Raw genomic sequence first — 25,083 nt, forward strand, 5'->3', positions numbered from 1 at the left:
GGATCTACATATAACCTCCTCCCTGGGGTATGGACAACAGAAAAGTGGGTGAAGGGAGACATCGGGCAGTGTAAGATATGATAAAATAATAATTTATAAATTATCAAGGGTTCATGAGGGAGGGGGGAGTAGTGAGGGAGGGGGAAAAAAAGAAATACAAGGAACTGATTCCAAGAGCCCAAATGTTTTGAGAATGATGAGGGCAACAAATGTGTAAGTGTGCTTTACACAATTGACATATGTATGGGTTGTGATAAGAGTTGTATGAGCCCCCAGTAAAATAATTAAAAAAAAAAAAAGAATTGCCAACCTTTCAACTGGTCGTCATCATCCAGTACCTAACCGTGTGTGCAACTGCCTTACTTAGCCATGAGGGGACAGAGGGAGGCCACGGAGCAGCTCACAGGGGAGGGGTCAGCTGTCACGATTCCTTTTATGCTCCCAAAGGGTAGTAATGACAAAATGCCAGGCACATACCAATTTATTCAGCCCTCACCGTCGCCCCAGTCCGATAAGCACTGAGGACACCAAGGCACAGATGGCTTAAGTGACACCACACGCCCAGTGGTAGAGAAAGGCACAGGGCCAGCCTGGTGGTGATAGCCTCAAACTCACACTGCTGGCTCACTTCTAGGCAGGATGACCTGAGAGCCAAGGTGGGTGGCGTCCCTGGCGGCCCTTCCTCTCCTCCATCCTGGGGCAAGGACAGCCCCATCTCAACAGTCCCCATCCTTTAAACTTGCAGCGATGGTCAGGGCACAAGGCCCCCCATCAGCCCCTGCAGGCCCGGCTCCCTCTGGGGAGTGGGTCTCCCACCGCACGCCTTCTTGCAGGCCTGTGAGGAGTCTGGACAGGCCGCCCTGGGCGCCGGCTGGCTAGTGTCCAGGCCCTATGTCTGGGCGGGGCAGGAGGAGGCCAGGCAGAGCACGGGCGGATGGTCTTGGTCCCCAAGGCATGCCCATCAGGCCAGTCTAGCCATCACTTCCGTGACCAGTGACTTGAAATGGAACACGGTTCCCAGACCAAGGCCCGGGACAGTTAGACGGTCAGAAAAACAACAACAAAACACACTACATCTCCTCCTGTGCCGGGTCACCACAACGCCCTTCTGCTTCAGTCCTTAATTGACTCACCCAATAAAGAGCCAGGAAATGGCTTCATGATGGCATGGGGCCATCTCCTCCCCCCACTGCCTGCTAATTTCCCTAATTTCCTGTACAAAGGACGCATGCCGTCATTTTAGCACCTTTCCACTGGGGCAACAATAGGCTACATGTTTTCCATCTAAGAACCAGCTGGCTGGAAACCACATGTGCAGAAGCAGAAATGGTGAGAGTGGACATGGGCCTCCGGGCTGCCCAGCACAACGCATGGGTTCACTGGTCTCCTTGGCTGGTCCGCATGCAAGCTTCGTGAGTGTTCTTTGAGCATGTTAGGCCAGAGGCACTCCAGGGAGCAGGAGGGCAGCCCTGCCTTCCCCAGCGCTGAGCTGAGAGTGGAGGTGAGCCAGGGAGAGCCACAGTGGACGGCTGAGAGCCTGACTTTCTCCGCGGCTCCAGAAACAGAAGTCCGTGGAGGGGCTGAATTGGATCCCCCTCCAGGAAAAGGCCTCCACCTCAGAGAGGCCACAGGGAGGTCATGCAGCAGAACTCAGCCTTATTTATGGGCCACCAAGTAGACGAGGGAGGGAGGAAGACTTGACTGTTGGAAGAAGTTCCTGTGCACTAGGGGTGTGTGTGTGTGTGTGTGTGTGTGTGTGTGTGTGTGTGTGTTGGTAAGTCATTTAACAATTGCTGCTTCACAGACTAGGAAGTTGGAGTTCCTGCTGGTAAAGTCACTGGCTCAAGGTTATAGAGGAGCAGAGATTCAACCCCAGGCCCCGGCAGGGCGCACAGGGAGGCCTCGCCTGGCTCTTGATCCCAGTCCCCGCTCCGGGTACATTAGACCTTAGCCAATTGTATGTTGGCACTCTGTCAAGCCAGGAAAGCGGGATGCCGTCCTCTCAGGACCATGGCTTTCAGAGAACAAGGCCTTACTGTGGCCATCAATTTCCAAACAGCCACCAGGGGAAACCAGGTACGGAGGCATCTGCCATTGCTCCTGGGATGAAGAGAACGGGCCTGCGGCTCCCATTGGTGGCCAAGTCACCCCAGGTGCATGATCTTCCTCGTCGGATTTTAGTTAGAAGTTGGTGAAAATAAGAGACTTTCCCCCATCCACAGACCTTCACAGACCTCTGAAGGTTAAAAATTCCTGGACCAGAAAAGGGATGGGATGAATCCCAGCTCCGGGGAGGGACAATCATCAACCCTCTCCTTGAACCTGCAGAGAGGACAGGAAGGCCACCGTGTACTGCAGGCTGACAAGGTCGCAGGCTCCTCGCTAGGCTCACTCCCTTCTTCGAAGGGAGTAATATTACCTTCATTTTATGTGTGTGGGGAAGTCAGATACTTGCTGCCAGACTGCTATCTCATCCCACCATGGGGGGTGGGCCTGCTCCCTGATGCTAGAGACAATGGGTTACCTCTCTCTGGAGCCTAAGGCCATTAGTTTGGTTCCCATGGGCGGAGTTCACACCCAACTGATAATGGTTCCTATGGAGACCCAAAATCAAGTTAAGCTGCTACCAGAAATCTAGGATCCGCCTATCTTGCCGCATGTACACCCCCAATCCCTCCTCCTTCCATAGCACATATGTCCCTAAATCACCCCCTCCCATCACTGTAATACCTGTAGCACAACCCTTTCCTGTGACGTATGTCTTCACCTGTAGTGTGGGGGCTTGCTCGTCCCCAATGTCCCCAGAGAGTATAAAAGCTTGGGGAGCATTAAAGTTCGGACTCCCTCCACATGGATTACCAAGCGGGGCTGAGGTGAGCATGCTACCATGAAATGTGTCTGACTCCATTTATTTCTATATATCTCTTATCTCTCATGCTCTCTATAACTTTACTATAATATTTACTTATTATCGCTGTACAATTGCGCCTACCAAACCCGTAGTGATTGTGCTAGGAGCTGCCTTCTTCTGGCAATTTTACGGATCAGAAAATGTTGGTTTTGAGGCTGAATCTTAAGGACGTGAGACAGGCCTATCCACGGCAGGTTCCTGCTTCTGGATGACAGTAATCAGAGGGGCTGCAAGGCAAGCTGTCACAAACAAACAACCGCACTTGAAACGAACCACTTCCAGGTGTGACTTTTCAATCAGTGCAAACAAAACAAATTTGAGGCTGAAGCTGATAAATGCTACCCTCGTGACAAATGGTAAAGCTCTAAGTAAGGTGACCAGACATCCCGCTTTTGGCGGAACAATCCCGATTTTTAACAATTTGCCCTGCGGCATTTTTCAAAAGTCCCAATTTTTGGAAAGAATGCACGACAAGCTAAGGTATACAGTTTTCAACTGCCATGTGGCTAGTTCGCCAGGATATGAGTTTTATCAATGGTGTCCCACTTTACCGATGTTAAAATCTGGTCACCTTATCTAAGAGGGATCCTTAAGCCCCAAATTCCCAACTACTAAATCCATTAGAAACAGCCTCACGGTTCCAGAAAGTTCACAGAGAACTTCTGAATAAGCCAATGCTCAATGAGGAACTCTAAAATATTAAGTGCATTAAAATGAAATAATGCTGCTGTCTATCTAAAGTCTACCACACAGAGTTTCTTTTGAAAATAAAGGGTAAAAAATAATATCTGGGTCCTTTCTGTATCCCTGCCACCCATCACTACGTGGCCAAGAAATGGTGAGGTCGGAAACCTGAAGAATTTGGCCCATAAGGGGGCTCCATAAAGCCACGGGGGGCAGAAATAAAGATGATGGGTTCTCCCACAAGCTGCTTGAAGACCAATACCCCAAATTCACTGCCTTGAAGTTGATTTTGACTCATAGCTGCCCCGTAGGTTTCCAACACGGTGATTCCTTCCAGAAGTAGAGCCTCATCTTCCTCCCACCGAGTGGCTCATGGTTTCAGCTGCTGACCTTGCGTTAGCAGCCCAGCGAGGAACCAGTACGCCACCCAGGCTCCTTACGAACTGCTTGAAGCCCCGTATTTCCAAGAGTCCCTGCAGAGGGCAGAAGTCTTCCAACAAAGGCCAAGGCCCTGGGCTTCTGGGACCCCAGGTGGGAAGCTTCTTGCCTTCTAGCATTGACCCATTGCAGGCAAGTCTCTGGAGTCTCTTGAGGACTGGGATTTCTTGATCGATAAAGCTAGTTATCCCAGTCCTTTTGAGCTCAACACAATTCTCTTAAAGCAGTGGTTCTCAACCTTCCTAATGCCGTGACCCCTTCCTCGTGTTGTGGGGACCCCTCCACCATAAAATTATTTTCGTTGCTACTGTTATGAATTGGGTGACCCCTGTGAAAGGGTCGTTCGACCCCCCAGGTTGAGAACCGCTGTTTTAAAGGAAAAGAGATTCGAGATGCAGAACTGCTTTGTAAGCTGAAACACTTAATTTACCTGTGATTGGCTGCTAAACTTTAATGACTTAAGTCATTCAGGATGATCAAGAGCCCCCGGCCAAAACAGGAGCCTATTGGGGCACAAGGAGGCATCACAAATCTGCCTCAGCCACACCGGTCACTGACTTCAGCAGCAACAGAGTCCAGGTTAATGGTAGCCTTTGCGGAGAATCTCCCTTCCGAGAAGACATTAACATAGCGGGAGGTTTTAGACCGGCTAATACTCAGGAACCTCAGTGGCACCACGGTTAAGCACTCAGCTGTTAACCAAAAAGTTGGCGGCTCCTCAGACGAAAAGACCTGATGGCTATTCCCAAGCAACTCTCGGGGTGATCCTACTCCATCCACAGGGTGGCCAGGGTTGGCATCAGCTTCATGGCACAGGACAGCAGCAATGCTCAGGCTCACACTTCCCTGCGGAGCAGCAGAGCCCACCCTCTCCCCAGGACATGCCACACCCTTCATTGGGGGGTCAGCGGCCTGCCACATCAAACAGCTGAAGGAGGCAAAGCAGAGGGGGGCACAAAGGTCCACACCCTCCAGGACCTGGAAACGCAGTGGCAGCTGCAGAGGGCGTCGTTTGGTTGAGAGGTGGAATTTGGTTGCAGTGGCAGCTGCAGAGGGCGTCGTTTGGTTGAGAGGTGGAATTTGGTTGAGCGGTGGGAAGAAAGAGCTTACAATGAGTGCTTTGGTGAGAAGTGGGATGGACGCCTATTTAAAGGGGGAGGGACGAGGGAAATCGAGGGCCTGAGGGCAGGGAGCGGAGTGGCTAGGATGGATGTATCACAAGGCTGCCCTGCAGCACGAAGATGCTGCCTCCAGAGGCTCATCGCCTGGAACCACCACCACCGAGTCGGGCTCTGCTCCTGTACTTCACAGTGCCAGGCCGCCCTCTGCCCAGAGTCCCTTTTGAGGGTGGGGGAGGCCAGGCCAGGGGGGGTGCTGAGAATTCTACAGGGAGAACAAGTCCATTCTGCCCCCTAGCGATGCTGCATGATGGGGGAGAGCTGCCCGAGGGTTCCTTGGCTGGACTCTTCACGGGAGTCAGTCTCCTCAGGCCTTTTCTCCAGGGGAACCATCACCGTCTTGTTGAGCTGCTGGTTGCTTAACCACTGCACACCAGGACTCTAGGGTGTGCAGGACCCTGGGGCCAGGGTTGGGTGGGGAGGATCTGTGGCTAGAGAGAGGGGGTGGTGGGTGGCAAACTGCTAGGCCAACCCTGGGAATGGGACTCTGTGAGGAGAGGGGGCGTTCAGTAGGAAGTGGCGGGAAGGGTGCAGAGGCTGAGAGTGAGGCTGGAATGCAGCGTGGGAGAGGGCAGCCTGGGAGACAAGCTGGGGAAGGCAGGCAGGAGATGGGCAGACTGGACAGGGCGCCAGGCCAGGCTGGGGTTGGCACTTTAATCCACAGGCGCTCGAGGGACATGCTGAGGTTGAGCAGAGTCCCAATCAGAGCTGTGCTTCAAAGACGGCTCTGCAGGGACCCCGGGCTGAGCTGGAGGGATGGGGAAGGCCTGGAGAGTCAGAGAGCGGCAATTGTGCTGTCTGGGATGAGAGTCCAGCTGGTCAACCCAAGCAGGCATGGTGGGAATGGAGTGAAGGGGACTGCTCTGAATAAACGAAACAAAACAAAAACAGGAAAGGGAGCCGCAAGAGGACTTGACAACAGATGGGGTGAGGGTGGCTGAAAGGAGGTGGGCATCTGAGTCTTTGGAGCGTGGAGGAAAACAGGAAGAGAAGCCGGTTTGGGAAAGAAGATGGTGGGTGTGGTTTGATGTGATCAGAGGGGCATCCTAATGATGTCTCACACACACACACACACACACACACACACACACACACACACACACGCCACCTACTGCTGCTGAGTCAGTTCTGACTCAGCGTCACTGTGTGTTCAAGAACTCTCCCTAGCGTTCTCTCCGGGGTTGTCTTTATGGAAGTACATTGCGGCTTCCTGCTGCGGTGTCACGGGGTGAGTGTGAACTGCCAGTGTTTAGGTTGGTTAGGGGTGCGACCTGTGTGCACACTAAGGATGTCTAGGAGACACAGAGATGGGGTCCTGGCTCCCAAAGACGCACGAGCCAGAGACATCACTATGGAACATTATGTCCACAGGGGAGACAGCTGAGTGGAGCTGGGACTCCCCCCACCCTGAGAAAGCACACCCCGCAGAGATCGAGAGAGAAGTCCTTGAGGGGAAACCGAGTGTGTGTTGGGGAAAAGGAGAACGAACCTGTCAACTTCAAAAATAGGTCACGTTAACGCCGCGTCACAACAGCCAATAAAATCATTTCAAGAAGGAGACGGGGGCGATGAACAGCTGCCAGGCCCTTTAAATGCTTTATGTGCATCTTCTCACATAACCTTCGTCCCAACCCCTGAGGGAGCAGCTGCGATCACCAGGCCTGTTTCACAGATCAAGAAACAGGCTCAAAGCGACCAGGTCCCAGAGTTGGTAAACTGTGAAGCAGGTATCAAAGAGAGGTCCTGCATTAAAGCCCACACTCTTTACACAGGCGCACCTGACAGGTGCTCTGAGGCTCCTGCCTACCTTCGCCCTCACGTGCTGGCCTGGTCCCACGCCTCCCCTGGCTCATGTCTCTCTCGGTCCCCTTTGGCTTCTCTAACCGAGAGCTTTCCACCCCAGGGCCTTTCTACTTGCGGTCCGCTTGGATCCACCAGCTCTCACCTGGAGACCTCGGCTTAGAGCCCCACCCAGAGGACACTGCTGACCCCAGCCTAGAGTTGTGTCTCCTCCTCCAGTTCTACCACACACCTTGTTTACTTCCTTCTTGGCACACCAGGCAGCCCTGATGGTGCAGGGGTTGCATGTTGGGGCTGCAATCAGCATGGGCGGTAGTTCAAGACCAGCAGCAGCTCTCCAGGAGAAAGACTAGACTTTCTACTCCTGTCAACAGTTAGAGCAGGGGTCCTCAAACCTTCTAAACAGGGGGCCAGTTCACTGTCCCTCAGACCCGTTGGAGGGCTGGACTATAGTTTTTAAAAAAAACTATGAACAAATTCCTATGCACACTGCACATACCTTATTTTGAATTAAAAAAACATACAGGGCAAAAACACCCGGCGGGCCGGATAAATGTCCTTGGCGGGCCGCATGTGGCCCGAGGGCCGTAGTTTGAGGACCCCTGATCAGAAACTCACTAGGGGGTCACTATGAGTCAGCACTGCCTTGATGGTTATAAGGATTATTTTTAAAATGCTTCCCTATGTTCTCTTCTCACTGGACTGAAAACTCCATAAAGGTAGGGGCCTTGTTTTCTGTCCTCATCCTTATACCTGGTGGCCAGCACAGAGAACCGGCACTTCACCAGCAATCCAAGCAACCAGGTTACAAGTTGGGCTGCTAACTACAAGGTCAGCTGTTCCAACCCACCAGCCACTCTATCGGAGGACTATGAGGCTTTCTGTTCCTGTAAAGCATTACAAGCTTGGATATGCACAGCAGTTCTATACAGTAGAACTCTGTTCTATAGGATTGCCAGGACTTGGGTTCATAGACGGAGTTTTTGGCGATTACCCTGGGATGGTATTAAGTGCTGTGGAGATCCGGGGGAGTTTTTCTCTTCTGAGAATTTTTTTCTTAACTTAGAGTGGCCAGTTTTACCCCAACCTTGGGCTGCAAGGCGGACCTCCCCCTGCCCTTCCTTTCCTGATAGGAGGTGCAGCACCATCTCCTCCAGAGCGCAATGAGTCCGAGGCCTAACAGCTACGGACTTCAGACCTGAGGCAGTAACTCACAGATAGTTACTTAGAGGTCCCAGTCTATGTCCCTGTTTCATCTCTTAAGCTTTTTAGTTCTTCCCATGAGACGGTCAGGACCTGTCATTGTCTGCGGAAAAAGCTTCCTGGAACATCCCAGCTCCATAAAGGTCATGTTCCTCGACTTGGTACATGGCCTAGGCCTCTCACCCTCTCTGCGGTGAGCCCATCCCTTACCACCCAGGCCAGCTCCTTCCCCTGCGGCCATGCGGCAGCCTGGTGTTTCCAGGACTCAGGAGCACACGCCCCTGTCAGAGACACTGGGCCAGCTGTTGTTCCCTTTGTCCGGCATCCTCTTCCTGCCAATACCCCATGCTGCCTGTTCCCTTGTTCCAGGTCTCTGCTCCGAGCTTCCCATCTCAGACACATCAACAGTCCTACCACCTGCACCTCCCTCACCTGCTCAGCCAGCAGACACAAAATGTTTGACCGAATCAGTGAGTGAGGCGATGAGTAGACTGCTGGGGTCAGGTTCAGCGCTGTGGACATTCAGGAGGCTGTTTTTCTTCCAAGAAGTCCTTAAATCATGTTGGCCAGAGTTAGCCTAACCTTAGAGAGCAAAGATTACCCACCTCTCTCTCTCTCTCTCTCTCTCTCTCTCTCTCTCTCTCACACACACACACACACACACACACACACACACACACGATGTACAGTTACTAATTGTCTCACATCGACTAGGATGTACAAGCCAAGAGGACAAGGATGGCGTCTCATTTCCTAACTGCTGTATCCCCCACGCCTGGAATGCAGCAGACCCTCAGAATGTTTAGAATGATGGGTCCACATCAGTCACGCCAGCCCTGTGGTTGGACGCATCAATGACATTTCCCCTGGACTCAGATTGCGACACCAATACATGTTCCTGGGTAGCTCCCTTGGTTTCGACAGCTCTCCCCTGGAGAATGGACCCAAGAGGACAAGCTCCCCACTTCACAGTTCCCATGTACAAGGTTTTGGTGAAAGCTTGTCCCCGTTCTGTTTCTCTCTCTCTCTCTCTCTTTAAAATAGTCTCGTGTGCTCAGCGAGGGCACATGTGGTCGTTCAACAATTTCTAGACATGTTGCTGGGTGCCACTAGTTACGTTCTTCACGGTGCGTGAGCTTTCTCGCCGTACGTGTGATGGCGACTTCCCGTGGGAGCATGCTCACAGTATGTATCATGAAGACTTCCTGTGGCTTCATTTCCATCAACCTAGTCGCGTGCCCGCCTCCTGGCAGCCTGACCACTGCTTGACAGTAATCGCTAACCATTTGGTCTCATTCAAAGAGAGTGTGGAAACAGGCCTCAAACGAGGATGGAATGGTCCACAAACGTTGTGAAGCCCTTCTCCCAGAGGGGCTTGTCCCCTTTTTGAGGAGCACAGCATTTACGAGTGATGGGCATTCTGTTATGTAGCCACAAGGGCTTCTGGATTAATTGGGGGTCAAGGTGTCATGAGGATCTTAGGACAACCGTCTTGGGGCCTCCAGTCTCAACCAATGTAGTAAGTCTGATTTTCTTCTCTCTGTTGTTGATGTTGTTTGTTTGTTTGTTTGTATTGGGGGGGGTTGGTTTGCTCTCATGACTGAGATTCCGTTCTACATTCTACCAGGGCCATCGACTGCGGCCCAATTAGAGTGGGTCATCATGGTAGCTGGCCACCCTCTAGTTTGTCAAGTCTCAGGGTAGAAGCAGTTGTTGTTCCGAGACGTTGATCCTCGTTTCTGCTCTGAGTCGTTGGTTTCTATTATTTATATCTCTGAAGAGTCTTGTTGATTGGTTGGTGACAGCAGGGGAGGAGGATTTTCAGTGGGTGGAGAGATTGCTCCCAAACAGAGTCAAAACAAAACCCACGCCACCTGTTTCCTTTTGAGGATGGAGAGACAGAAGAGCCCATTCTTACCAGTTGACCACAGTCACCCTGTGGGGTGGCATCGATGCATTTGAATTACGGTGCTGGCGGAGAGGACCACAGACTGCCCAAAGAACAAACAAATCCGTCTCGGAAGAGGAACAGCCAGAGTTGCTCCTGAGAGGCAAGCATGATGAGACATCATCTCCCGTACTTTGGGCACGCTGTCGGGAGAGACCCGTCCCTGGAGAAGGACACCGTGTTTGGCAAAGCAGAGGGACAGTGCAAAAAGAGGAAGGCCCTCCTTGGCAAGTGGATGGACACACTGGCCGCCATCCTGGGCTCTGACATAAGAACAATTGGGAGGATGGCCCAGGACTGGGCAGCGTTTCGTTCTGCTGGACACTGGGGTGGACGGGAGTTGGAGCCAACTCGATGGCTCTCTAATAGCACCGAGGCCAGTCGGCTAAACCCACTGAGGCTGAACACTCCAGTGACAGGTGAGGTCGCTTCCTGAGCCAGCCACTCAGGTAGGAAGGGCAGGTACGAAGGGCTGCATCCCGCAGACCTCCCTTCAAGGAAGGAGTCGCTGGCCTGCTGCCGAGAGTGCAACTGACAGACAGCTAGCAGCTCCTTCGGGGTCAGAGGTCAAAGTCACATCCCTGCTGGGAACAGCTGCCTCTGGAACTCGGAATATAACGGGTGGTATAACGGCTGACCACTTTATCTAACCTGGCCAAGGTTTGGTGGGCACTTCCTCCATACCAGTCTGACCTTTTCCTCTTCCCAGTCTGGCTTCTTCACCCCAGCTCTTCCCAGGTGCTGGCTGCTAATAGACATTTTACAGTCCAAGCCCCCACTTGCCACCTGCTTTTGACAAGTCCCCATGGGACACGCCTATGTATTAGACATGTTCTAGGAGCTAAGAAATCAGAAGGAATCGATTAAAAACTGGAGCTCGTGTTTGATGATGCTCCTGGGAGTGCTTCTGTTTCCGTAAAAAGGAGATGCCTATAGCTAGGGCATTCCCTTCCCCTGCTCCCTGCCTTGGAAGGAAGATGTGATGCTGGAGCTGAACAGCTGCCTTGGGGTGACAAGGTGACAAGCCTGGGGGAAGTGCACTAATATGGCAGCCACTAGTCACATGTATGGCGATGGAGCCCTTGAAGTCTGGCGAGTCTGGATTGAGGTGTGCTGTAAGCTTAACACACACACACACACACACACACACACACACACACATACATGAGATTTCATGGCCTTAATATGGGGGTTTAAAAAAGTAAACTCTGATTTGAAGACGTGAGGTTAAATAAAACACATTAACATGATCCTACCCTTTCTTGGAATGCTTTTTAACATGACTTATCAAAAACTTTTACACTAGCTATGTGACTCTGCGAGCACTGGCCCGCAGACTCTCACACAATCGCCATTGAATTTCTAACTACCACCTCTCCCAACACCGGAACAAAATAAGGCAAAGAGAGTAATACAGCCCGTCCTCATTCTGGCCTCTGTAGTCAGCTGTTCAGGTCCTTGCCGCTGAAAGCAACCCTTGCAGACGGGTCGGAGGGTCGGGAGAGAGTGGGGCCCGGGAGCTGCTCAAGACCTGCTCTGGGCGGGAGACTGAACTCAACCAGGTCCTTACCCAGTAGACAGACAGACTCCCTTCAAGTGGGAAAGTCTCCTAGTAGGGCCTACGCCGACCTCAAAGGTACAGCGTTGACAGGGTGGGTTTAAAAGCTCGGATTGCACCGCGCAGGGCAAAGGAGAGCGAGGGCTTCTCTGCAGTCGGGGCGGCAGAGTGCTACATGGCTTTGCTTCCTTTCGCCCTGCCCACGAGCACGCATGTGTGTGGGTGCTGGTGGCCAGAGATTCCCTAACACTTCCTGCAATCCTGGTGCAGGAGGCTTCCTTCTTGCTCCAACACAAAGGAAGCCCAGCCCTTTGGCCTCAAACGCTGCCTGGCCCACTCCCTGGTCCTCTCTGAGAGCTCCAAGAGCAGGGGGTGGGAGACAGCCCCCAGGCCAAGCTGTGCTCCTGAGCGCAGGGCCAGCGGCAGAGGATGCTCAGGGAGCGCTAAGAAACTCCTTGTCTTCTCCGCAATGCTATCACCAGACAGAGCCCAGCGGCCCCCCAGAGGGTTTCCAAGGCTGTAATCTGTAAGGTGGCAGCATCCTCACTGTCTTCCTGCTCAGCTGTTCTAGATCCAGTGGCCCCATTCAAGACCACCCAGCCTCAGAGCCAGGATGCGGAGTCTAGCCCAAGGCTGCCCTGCCACAGGCCAAGGAAATCAGAGGAGGCAGCTTCCTGCTTCGGCCTCTCTTCCATAGGTGCCTCTTCCTGGCCAGCCCTCTCGCTCCCTTTTGCTATGGGCGTGCCAAGGGGAGGCAGCTCCAGGGAGGAGAACTTGGCAGTGCCTGTAATCATTTAAACACAGTGCACCTAGCTTTGGAATCAGACATTTTAACAATTTAGACCGAGACACATGCTTTCAGCTGTGTACAGGTAAGTGTGCACAAGGAAGCGCATTGCAGCGCTGTTGAAAATGGCAATCGGGAACCACCAAGGCAGCAGGGAAAGTTACAATGTAGCTGGAATGTGGAAGACTGTAAAAAGCCGAGAAAACAATCAAAGGGCCAGAGCTCCACAGAACAATTTGAAACAATAGTCAAGGCAGGTGTGTGTGGGGGTGTTTCAGGGAGGCCGGGTGGGGGAAGCATACACAAGTGCATACACTATTTTTTTTTCATAAAAAAATAAGGATAGCTACAGATGAATGGTGGCACGTGCCCACAATGGAATAGGAGCACAGGCATGTTGCCATTGGGATAGACTTGGAAAACTTCGGGCTGAGAGAAATAAGTCAGTAGTGGGTTACTCGCTGGGCTGCCAACCACAAGGTCAATAGTTCAAAACTACCAGCCTCTAGGAGGAAGCTAGATGAGGCTTTTTTCTCCTGTAAAGAGTTAGTCTCGAGTGTCTCTGCCATCCTCAGCGTGGTGTTGCTCCGACTTCACCATGTCATCTCATAAGACTTTTAGGATCAAGAGATTCCTGGCCAAGAAACAGAAACAGAATCGGCCCATTCCCCAATGGATTCGAATGAAAACCGGTAATAAAATCAGGTACAACTCCAAGAGAAGACATTGGAGAAGAACCAAGCTGGGTCTGTAAGGAGCCCCCTGAGGGATGGCACACATGACCGCATTTTCCCAGTCTCAAATCATGTTGTGTTGCATTAAGACTTTTGTCCCCATCTGATCAAATGATCTTTTATTGGCAAATCTGATTTATTCCAGTTTTTTTTGCTTCCTCATCAAGTCTAACAATAAATAATGTAAGGCTTTTGGTTTGAAAAAAAAAAAAAAAAAGAGTTCGTCTCAGAAACCCACAGAAGCAGTTCTACTCTGTCCTACAGGTCACTATGGATCAGAAGCAACTAGAAGACAGTGTGTTTGGGTTTTTGGTTTTAGAAGGGCATGTATTAGTCTTGCAAGAATAAGCCAATGATTTGGGGGAAATGAAGGTGGTGAGTTATGGGGGTGGGAATGCGGAGCACAGCGGCTGCTTAGGGGCATTGAGGGTATGGTAGCGGTGGTAGAATGACCTAGAAAGGGCAGGAAGGATGGCTGCCACCTGAATGAGCACAATCACCTACATTCCTCGTAGAGGCAGGGTTACTGTCGCTGCGACAGCAAAGTCAACAATAGTAATGAGGGGACACACACCTGCACAGACCTGCTACACCTGTGGGGACTTCCAGGAAACAGCAGGGTAGTTGCTTCTCGGGAGGGGAGCCGGGCTTCTGGGGAGAACAGCCTACTTTTCACAGTACATATTTTGAATCTTATCTTCTTTATCTATTTTTACCATGAGCATGTCATGCATGAAAGAGTTTCATAAAAGAAAACCAATTCATTTTGTCTTTAAAAGATGGGGAGGGGACCCAAACCCTCATGTTTAAAAATATATTCATAAAATGAGCTGCAGTGGGTCTGATCAGCCACTTCCTATGAAAACAGCCAAAAAAAGAAAGTGCAGTTCATCTCGGCTTCACTCCGTTGGAAACAGAGCTTCTTCCAGCCGAGCCTGCGGCACTCAGTGTCTTGCACACATGCACGCACACGCACGTACACGCTTCAGCCCCCAGTCGCACTCCACGAGGCTGCGATGACAAGTGTGGTCTTGAACACAGCCCGACTGGGAAGCTTGTCAGATGGAGAGCTGCCAGCAAAGCCCTGTCAGGTGAGTGAGCCAACCCAGACGACCGGAGTGTGTGAAACTTTGTATTCGTCTGGTACTGGTCACACCCCAGAGGCCAGCCTGGGCTCTATCAGCTATGACCACAGCACGGTACTTGACATGCCTCTGGGGCACTGCAGAGCCGGCTTGGAGGCCTGTAGAGGTAGTGATTTCAGAGGTCTGGAATGCCAGATACGTTTATCCGGGATAAGAGATAGCAGCCTTCCGCCTGGCTTCACCCTGTCCCCCTGCCGACTCTCCCTCCCGGCTTCCCCACTGGGCTTTTTTTGATGAAGCTTGGGAGCCACAGGCTAAGCTGGGTCCCACGGATGAGCCCGAGCTCCACCACCTACCAGTGGAAAGCCTCTGCTGGGGCAAACAGGGGCAAGGGTCGCTCCCCATCAGAAGCACGGCATGTGGGGTGGCCCTACTGGACACTCCCAGGCGGCAGACATTGCCCCCTGACAGGAGGATGCCAGAGTTCTAGTCCTATAGGCTGGCGTCACTTCTGCTGGTGGCTTACGAGTTGGTGAACCCTTTCCTGCAAACGTGCTGTATGGCCGTGATGGTCCGTAATGGTGCCCTGTGATGGCAGGCAGCCTCGTGGAATGATCTCGGGGTGAGGCCGCAGAGGGCTTGTGGTCAGTGGGCTCTGGCTATGGATTTTTTCCTCCCAGGCTGTCCATCCATCCATCCATTCATCCACCCATCCTGCTCTCCCTGGCTCTCATCTCCTCCAACACATGCTTGTATTCTCACTACACAAGCAAATGCACTCCTCCTAGAATCTCTCTGCCTGTGTTGCCTCAGCTCTCAAAGTAAATTCCTATTCAGCTGCCAAGCCCTAACTCATACCTCCTCCTCCGGGAAGCAGTCCCAGACTACCTCAGTCACGTTAGTTGCTTGGCTTCCCGCACTCGGGCAGAACAGTGCACACACCTCTGTCACATCACCAGCTGGGAATTTAATCATCATCGTGGTGAAAGGCTTCCTGATTGCTTACTGTGTGCTCAGCAGTATTCTGAACACCTCACAAGCATCACTTCTTTCCTTTAAAGTAACAGCCAGCATAAAGGGCCATGGCTGTGTGCGGACAACAGTTCCCGTACCAAACTGGGGGATGCAGATCCTTCTGGGCTGTTGACACCAGCAACATAACTCAATTGGGTGTGATATTTGACTCAGGTGTTGCTCTACTGCAAAGCCAATGCCAGTCTGGAAGGACTGCCAGTGGCTTGATTCCTGGTTCACTCAGTTCTTAGACAAACAGAACCACACCCAGAGAGAGGATCATTAAGTCCCTAACAAAACCCTGATAAGTAATCATTGCTACTAAGAAATGATGCCAAGTTAGAGTAAGCAACTGACAACTGAGCCACCCTCTAGAGCAGGGGTCCTCAAACTTTTTAAACAGGGGGCCAGTTCACTGTCCCTCAGAGTTGGAGAGCCGGACTATAGTTTTAAAAAAAACTATGAACAAATTCCTATGCACACTGGACGAGTCGGCTGCTAAGTAGGACAGGCAGTGGTGGCAAAAACACCCGGCGGGCCGGATAAATGTCCTCGGTGAGCCAAATGTGGCCCACGGGCCGTAGTTTGAGGATCCCTGCTCTGGAGTCTAGAGGCCTTCAGATCACGCTGTCTGCTCCCAGCACCTCCACCAGGCCCCTCTTCTCCACGAAAGTCCTGGGACCGCCCCCCAGACACACGTGCACATAAGCAGCAGAGTGCTATAGCACATTTGATTATTGTGAGGGGTCCTTGTGTGTTCATTGCTGCAGCCCAAGCCCACTCTAGATGGTACAGAGATGGGACCCCATAAGCATAGATGCTAGCTGAATCCTATTTACTCAAACTCTGCCACCTACTGCCATCGAGTCGATTCCGACTCACAGCGACCTTTATAGAGAGGTTGTCAATCTTTATAGGACCAGACAACCTCAACTTTCTTCAGAGGAGCCGCTGGTGGGTTTGAACCGCCGACCTTGGCTAGCAGTCAAACACTCATCATAATGGAGCTTGACTGTGTGCCTGGAACCTGACACACCTGCTTGTGTATGTATGTTTTCTCATTAAGGATCAACCATGTGCTCAGGGTAAACTAGTACGCCAGTGTAGAGTCAAATGCGGTGTTTGAGCAAGGCAGGGCCAGTTCACATTTGAAGCAAGGGAGGACCCACCTCTGTGAGTCTTTTGCTTAGTTCACACTAAGAGGTACAAAACACCAGCCTGCTAGAGGTGGGCATTAGCCATTCACACATGAGTCAGTCCCATATAGAGAGGACCCATACCATCACTATGAGCAGTCACTATGGAGACAGACCCTGCTGTTGATCTGTCCCACGCCATAATGTCCTTGGGGGCCGCTCTTCCTCCTGTTGATCATGTGATGCTGGAGATGGCTGCCATTCACAGTCACTGTTCTTCTAGCCTTGGCCGCCAATAAATGGCCCAGAGGGAGGCCATTCACAATCCTTCCTTATTGACACATTTCCCTCCCACATTGAGCTAGAAAAGGAAGATGCTAGCCTTGGAGTTCATAGGATCATAAAGATACAAAATAGAAGCTAGTAGCCAACCCGAGGGAACAAGCTGTGCTGACTCAGGTCGGAGCAGTCTGGGATGGGTGGGAGGAGGGGAGTTGTGCGAGTCTGCACTTTGTTGTTGATACAAGTTAATGATTTCCCTGCTCCATTAGGATTGTTTGAGTTGGATTTCTGAAACGTGCGGCTGAACGGGCCTCATGAACAGTCACAACTCAACACGCAAAGCATCTTCAAACACACCCTCCTCTCCGAGGGACCACAGTCGGGTTTGCTCCTCCTCCTAAGAAAGGTTTAAGAACACATGGGCAAGAAGCACTCAGACTCAGCATCACTAACTCGAGATGCTTTCTTTCCCTCTGCAGCTTGGGGAGGGGCGAGCGGGGGAGCGAGGAGTGAGGACCTGCCAACCACAGGCCACGCTCATGAAATGGATGCTGGCTAGACAGGTGTGTCAGCCAGCTGTGATTCTGAGAGACAACTGTTCAGAGGCCAACCTTCCCTTCCATCTCTCTGCTACCTGACCCCCTGGAAAGCTGCCTGCAAACCACCCAGGGGGTCCCTCAACAACCAGAAGTGTGCCCTGTCTGGGGTAATGACATTATATAACAGAGCAGGGGCTCTAATGAAAGAGTTAGCCTGCCATTGCTCAAACACTGGAAATGTAACTTAGTTGTTAGGGGATTTGGTGTGTTGAGATTTAGTTTGTTAAAACAGAACCAGGATGTAATAGCCCCCTTTAAGCCTATTAGTTATTCAAGGTCAGGGTCTACTGCAAAACCTGTTAATTAGTCAACGATATTCTAATTCAGGAAAGGCTTGGGGGAGGGGGGCGGTTGCAGTACTGGTCAAGAGCCCCTGGAGAAATAAAGATATCAATTGAAGGTCTGATCACCCCTTGGGAAAATATGAACTGTTTCCTTTGAAGCTTGCTCCCTTTTGTCCCATTGCTTGAAAGCCCTGTGATCATTGTAAAACCTGCTAATTACCTCCCGGGGCTATTGCTAACCCTGTTTCTTGTCACATAGTTTAAGGTACATAACTTACTTGAGTTTGACTGAATTAGGAAGCAGCTGGGAGGCAGCACACCCAACCGGTTCCTTCTGTCAGTGCCTGCAGAAGTAAACTTAGCATTGTTGACCCCATCTTGCCTCTGTCTTTGGCTGTAACAGTGGCAGGCTCTCCCAGGGCCCCTGGGCAGCCGGCAACAATCTGACATCTACAGGCCCCAGAAATGTTACAAGGAAGCCACCAAATGCAATTACTGAGAAGGGGGATCCTCGGAAGTCGAAGAGCTTCTCCTTCCTCTAGCTCTGAAGAGCTGCCCGGTGGACTCTGAACAATACAGCCAACACAACTAGGAAGGGAGGCGTGGGGGAGAGCAGTCCTCACGTGCCCGCTCTTTTCCTCTCACATGCCATCTCCTCAGCCAAGGCCGCAGCTCGGCAGGCCAAATGCAGGTGGTGCCCGGGTGGCGGGTGTGCATGGCTAAAGTGGTGGGTCTGCTCCAGCCTCACGGGATGCCCCTCCCATGCCCCGTACAGTTGGCACACCCCAGGCTTGGAGGAGCTTGGCAGTGGTCTCCCCAGGGTAATGGAAAGCAGCTGTATCCCATGGGGGATTCAACGGCTCCTCATCACCACAACAAACCCACAACAGTCCCGATTGCCAAGGAGAGTCAGGCCTCTTGTCCTGGGATTGGCACCGACCGGAATTCCATGGGCTCCGCCAGAGCTGCCTCCTGCGAAGTCTAAATGCAGCACGCTCGATTTTAACCTAAACACACAGCCTGGAGCCCCGCCAAGGCTGACAGCCCCCGAGGGTCCCAGAGCCTTGACTTCTAGCTGACCAATCCCAGAGCCTTGACTTCTAGCTGACCAATCCGCGGTGGGCATGTCAGAGACCGAGAGGTGGGAGGCATTCGGCAGCCCTGGGCTCACTGATGCTGTCTATGGCCAAATGCCTGGGGGGACGCGTCCCCTTCCCCGGGGCAACGTTAACTGCCACTGTGGTCCGGGCAGGGAGGTGTATCCTGGGTACGGGGAGGGGAGAGCGCAGAGGTGAGAGAGAGGGGAAAGCAGTAAAGACGTGCTTACCAGCCATTTCATTAAAAGCCCGGTGAATCCTTCTGAAAGCTTTGCTCCCAGAGGAACACTACTCCCTAATTATGCCTCTCTATAGAATTTCGGGCTTACGCTCTGGAACCAGATAGATCAAAATTACACTGTCGTTGTGTGACCTCAGGCAAGTTAATTAGCCACTCAGTTTTCACATCTCTAAGATAGCACAAAGGTACCAGCACCACTGTCTATTGAGACGATGAACATAGAAGGAACATCTGGGTGCTGGGCACTGGGTGCACATGTGTGAGGAACAGAAGGATTTCTCTTAAGTTGTCTCCCCAAAATATATGCCAGATTTAGCTTGAAAATAATTGTTCACTAGGCAGCGAAAGTAGGTCAGAGGTTATTCTCCCTAACATCAACCATCAAGAATGGATTGGGAGTCATTCTCACTGAGAGGTATCAGCTGTCTAGATCAAGCAGACGCCACTGCTTATCCCACAACAAATAGGCCCATTCCTTTCTGTTATTGTTCCCTCGAAGCAGTGCCCATAGGCAAGCCCGGGACCACTCTAAGATGACTAAGCTTAGGTTACTATCTTGCCACACATGACCCCCCTATTCCCTCCTCTTACTATTGCACATTCACCCCTAGGTCATCCCCCTCCTATTGCTTGTATTGCCTATGTTACAACCCCTCTCTATGACGTAGGTTGTTGTCTGCTATCAGGGGGCTTGCATGCCTCCCAGGATAGTAATTGCCTGCTTTATTGTATGAGACCCCAGAATGATCAAACCTGTTCAAGGATGAATTGTACTGCCCCTCTCTGTGATGCATGATGCTGTGATGTATCCCCCTAAAGTAATATGATGCATGGTTAGCAATAAATAAGGAGAGCTGCTTCTCAAGAGGGGCTGTTCCCAAGGGGTGGCTGGCTGAGGGTGGCTGGCCGAGGGTGGAGAAGGTGGTTAAGGAGGACGAAGCAGCGGCTTCTTCTCTGACGGCTAAGCCCCCTCCACGAGGACCATCAAGCCTAGCTGAGGTGAGCAATGCTACCATGAATTGCGTCTGACTCCATTACTTGACTCCATCCTTTAACTCTCATGCTCTCTATGACTTTACTATAATCTCTACTTATCGCTGTATAATTACGCCTACCGAACCTGTGATGTTTTGTGGGGTTCCCTCTTCCCTTTAACCCCACACACATGCACATATACAATACAATGAATGGTGGATCCTAGAGGCGTCAATGGTAGTTAGAATAGGAGCGGGAGTGGGATGACGCCCAGCTTTTGCCTGACCCCCCCCCCCCAACCTGGCGTGTGGAGAACTGCTGGGGCCATCGCAACACGGCGGAAACTTCCAGCCAGGAGAGGATGTGCATGTACGAACCGAGGAAGCAGACTCCGCTGAATGTTGAATTCAGCCGAGCCAAACCCAACGACACGCACTCCCTCCCACCCACGTCTCTGAAGAGACCCAGGACGGCGGCATGGCAACAGGTTCCTGACACCCCAACAAGTCAGCCTGCACCCCTGGATGGGTAAGAAATCTCTGGGGGGGGGTTCCCGTTTACCTTGGTGTTTGTGCATGACTTCCCTCGCTTATATTCTTTGTGGGACCCACGCTTGTCCAACTTGTGCCACAGGGCTTTGGCCTTCCAGCTGGTCACCTTGGACTTGAGTTTGGAATAGAAGTTCCTGTGGTCCAGAGGGTCGAGGTCCAGGTGTCTCGTGAGGATGTTGAAGGCCTGGAGGGTACCTTTGCATGTGGTGGCCTGGACAAAGTTTTGAAAAATCTGCCCAGCCTGAGTCTGTTTCTCGTCTCCATTTTCTGCCATGTCTCCAGAGCCCCCCGTGCGGAGCAGTGGTCTGGAGAGAGGAGAGAACTTGGCAGCGGTGGTGGTGGAGAACCTGCGGAAACGTCAGCCCTGGGAAGGTAAATGGAGACAGAAGTGAGCTTCAAGGGCAAAAGAGTAGGCTGCTGAGAGGTAAAAAATAAAATCCTTGCAGAAACGAAATCACCAAGCGCCTCTAGAAAACACCCGGCTGCACCTTCTAACTTGGCAACCATCCTTGCCGGCAATCCCTTTGTCTCCCCCACAGCCCACTCTTCCCTCCGGCTGAAGAGAACCACAGGCTGTCCAGAGCCATGCGCTAGCAGAGGCCAACATGACGTGGCCATCTTGGGATGAGCAGATGGTTCTGGAAATAGTAGCTAATAAAAGCACTAACAAAAACATGTTCCAGATTTAGCACCATTGAAAACCTATCATTCTTGGTGTTGCAAAGTGATTGACAAATACTAATGTGACCCAGCCATGTTTCCTGAGACTGTGGCAAAAGGAAACCCAAATCAGAGTCCCCTGTGGGTTTCACCACCGTCAGCTATCTTTCCAAGTCTGAAGTTTAAAGCCTTCCTTCATTAGTCACCAGACGGTAAGTTATTCCCCTAGAAAGACGCCAAAAGGCAACTCCTCAAGTTCCTGGTTGTCTCTGGAGGCACACCGGCTGCCTCAGTTGGTAGATGGGACAGACAGGGACACACAAGGATGGGCACACAACCATGCACCCACACCTCTCCTCTCAAACTGGCAACAATTTGCAATAAGTGCCTAGGCGAATGGAAGGGGGAATGGAATGAGTGCTCATTCACATCACAAAAATAGTTTGTCTGGGTTTGGGCATGGTCCTCTCTCTCTCTGCCCTATTCTAACCTCAGGCATTTCTTAGGAAAGGCATTTAAGTTTCAAAGCAACAAAAATAAATGAGAACTGATTTTCCAGAGCACCAGCTCGTTTTCTAGAATCCAAATGAGTACAACCAGCATGGAGGGACTGGGCTGCGCTGGCTGTCTGGGGGATGGGAGCAGGGGTCTTCAGAGGATGGCATGGCTGAGACAGCGCAGCAAGGGGAGGTAGGCAGACACACCGAGCCCGAGGCCCTCTGGTGACTTGACTGGCTGGTCAGACTGAAAAGCAAAGAAAGGTGTTTATCTTCTCCCTTAATCCCTTACTCATTCATCCAGTGACAATTATAGAGTCCGTGGCACCATCTGTGCAGACGGTTACCACACTGGGCTGCTAAATGAGAGGTTAGAAGTTCAAAGCCACCCAGAGGTGCCTTGGACGACAGGTCTGGCGATCAACTTCTGCAAACTGGAGCCACTGAAAACACTAGGACGCCTACTCAATGATACTGATATGCATACATTCCCACGCCAAGATCCAAGCACCATGCTGAGTTCTGGGGATGGAGAGATGACCAACTCAGGGCCAGGCCCAGCCTAGGGAGGACACCAGGCAAGAAAGAGAGGTTGCCAAGGACCAGACAAGTGCTTTGAGGCCAGGAACACAGAGCCCGGACGTCCCGAACAAGTCCTGTTTGACGGGACCCAGAGGAGGCCAGAAGCTACTCTCTTAGGAACACAGGGAATTTTTACTAGGAGACTGATCCAAACCAAACCTATTGCCGCCAAGTCGATTCCAAGTCATAGGGGCCTGATAGCACAGAGTGGTACTGTGCCATCGGCTTCCAGGGCTGCCTGTCACCCTGCGGAGCACAGGCTCATCTTTCTCCTGCAGAGTAGCTGGTGGGCTTGAACTGCTGGCCTTTCCATTGGCAGCCGAGTGCTTAACCACTGCAACACCGGGGCTCCTTAGGAGAAGACTGGGGGTGTGGGTGGGAGATGGGGGTGTTCCAGGGAAAGCAAGCACCATTCAGATAGGAGTCTGGGAAGAGCCAGTGCCCCGGAGGGATGACAGCATGCTCAGTGTGTCAGACCTGATAATGAGGTGGGGAGGAGGGGGAGGGGAGGGGGTGTCCAGGGCAGATCTATGCTATGCCAACGTGGGGAGCTGGCTTCCCCGTGGTCTGAGCAGAGCAGGAAAGGACCACTGAGAACAGGATATGGCCAAGGGTGGGCGGCGGGTGGTGAAGCTGGGGGTGAGTCTCAGAGTAGCTTCTGGCCTCTTCTGGCTCCCGTCAAACAGGTCTTGTTCGGGACTTTGGGGCTCTGTGTTCCTGGGCTCAAAGCTCAGGACTGCCCAGACTGCAGTACAGAAAGCTGAGGTCAGCGGCTCATGGAGCAAGTGGGGGACTCGCGTTTCTCTTTGGGGAATAAAAGTACACTCAAAGGGAAGCAAATGACTTCAAGGTGCCACCCACAAGGAACAGTCTGCTGGGGGCAGAGAAGTGTTCCTGGTGCCAGCCAGCCAGACACCAGAGGAGCGTCAGGGCCGTACCAGCAGTACCCACAGGACCCTCACTCCCACCTTCCCTCGAGCCTCCAATACACCTGGCCTCCCTGCGGGAATGTGTACATCCTGCCTCTAGACCCAGCTGAGGTCCACACCCCAGCCAGGCCTCGGTCGGCCGTGACACCATACCTGGCTATTCTGGTCCACGTAGCCCCCTAAGCTTGGAGAGCGGCTCTGCTTGGCCTGGATGTGTACAGCGCTCCCTTGGACATCGCTCATCCAAACACGGCCAAGGACAGCACTGTGGCTCTCCCCACGTGCACACTGGGCCACCCGGGGAGCACCACCCAGAAAGTCCTTCAGGGCATCCGACCATTCTCTGTCTCGTCCATCGTGCGGACTGCTGTGCTGCCCAGCACCGAACAAAGTGGGCAGGCGCCAGCAACAAGCACAGGACTAATGGAATCTGACTGCTCTCCTGCGGCATCCTGGGGTGTCACAGGCAGTTAAAGGCGCTTGGCTGCTAACGGAAATGCTGGCGGGCCAAGTCTACCCAGAGGAGCCTCCAAAGAAAGGCCTGGCAACTTCTGAAAAAATGGAAAGCCTGGGGTTGTCACCGATTAGGATGGAGCCGGTTTGGTTGATGGTTGATGCCCGGCAGTCCTTTCTGCGGAGGGGCTGGCGGTCCCAAAGCTTTGGAGTTCTTCTAGCCTGAGGTCAAAGCTCAGAGTGCTCCCCTCCGCCACCCAAAAGCTATTTTGTACAAGCCACTTACACTCTGGCCTTCAGTTTCTTTTCTTTTTTCTTTTATGCCAAAGACTGCTGCTAATCCCTGACCTTGCAAGGCTGCTGTGAAGGCTGGGAGCCAGGGAAGAAGGAGAGACCAGACACAGCCATGCACACTGCATCTGTCAGCATACGGGGCAGGTTTGTGTCTAGGAAAGGCACCCGTTTGGGGGGCAGAGGGGAGAAACACCCAAACTTTGATAAATCAATTCTCCGGACTGCCAATTCCTCCATGTTTAAAACAGTGAAACTATTTAGAAACATAGAGCCAGATGACTCACAGAGAATGATTTTACAGGCTGGAAGAACCTGTCTCCTTCCGGCCCACACTGTCTTCCCTCCTCCCCAAGAGAAAAATGAACAACTTAATCTTAGGGCCCCGTGCAGAAAGAGCCAAAGGCGGTGCCGAGGGAGTGCATGGAAGTGGGAGTTCCAGGAACTAGCCCTTATCTGGAGCGAGATAAGGGAGGTGGAGGGAGATGGTTTGAAGGGGGAGATAAACGCAGCCTTGGACATGTACCCCGCAGTCCGTACCAGGCTCAGGCTGGCTGGCCCCGATCTCAGCTCATGGGCTACAACCTTTAAAATCAACTTTCTCATTTAAAGCAAAGACCTTAAGAGTTATCCTAGTACCCACAGTCGGTAGGTCTCCTTGCAGAAGAACATCAGAACATTCAGAATTCAAAAATCAAACCCCGCGCCCCTGGAGGGGATAAGCAGGCTGCCATGGCTTCTCTGAGGCGGAGCAAGCATGGGTGTGGATCTGGTCTGAAAAAAAAAAAAAGGTGCTGGTGATGTGACTCTGGGGAAATTACCTCACCTACCGCAGCCTTGCTCTTCTCTTCTGTAAAACGGGACAATAATGCCCATTTCAAAGGGCGGTGAATTAGTGGGCTCGTGTGTGCTAGGTTTAAGAATAGTGATGACTGTACAACTCTATGTTAATGGGCCTGAAGGATGGAATTGTAGGATATGGGAATTAGATGCCAATAAAACTGCTCAAGAAAGGGGTGGGGCGGTGTCGACATGACGCGGAGCCGAGTGGCCGGCACAGCAGTGGCTGCAGCGCTGGCTGCTCCTCGGACTTGGCTGCTCCGCAGGAGAAAGGCACGGCAGTCTGCTTCCGTAACGATTTGGAGCAAAACACACTCATTGCCATC

At 52.1% G+C, this 25,083-nt stretch overlaps 1 protein-coding gene across 2 annotated transcripts in view; it reads right to left on the reverse strand.

Annotated features, from left to right (window-relative positions):
* Positions 1-25,083, reverse strand: part of MICAL2 (microtubule associated monooxygenase, calponin and LIM domain containing 2) — a 235,169-nt gene that overhangs the window by 166,196 nt on the left and 43,890 nt on the right. For both annotated transcript variants that reach the window (XM_045290948.1, XM_004711613.2), the window contains exon 3: positions 20,516-20,869. In XM_045290948.1, the coding sequence (XP_045146883.1) occupies positions 20,516-20,779 (264 nt within the window). In that variant the 5' untranslated portion in view covers positions 20,780-20,869. The remainder of the gene's footprint in view (positions 1-20,515; positions 20,870-25,083) is intronic.

Source organism: Echinops telfairi, unplaced genomic scaffold, assembly GCF_000313985.2.
Source record: "Echinops telfairi isolate 266 unplaced genomic scaffold, ASM31398v2 ScPeMD7_60;HRSCAF=208, whole genome shotgun sequence".
Lineage (NCBI taxonomy): Eukaryota > Metazoa > Chordata > Mammalia > Afrosoricida > Tenrecidae > Echinops > Echinops telfairi.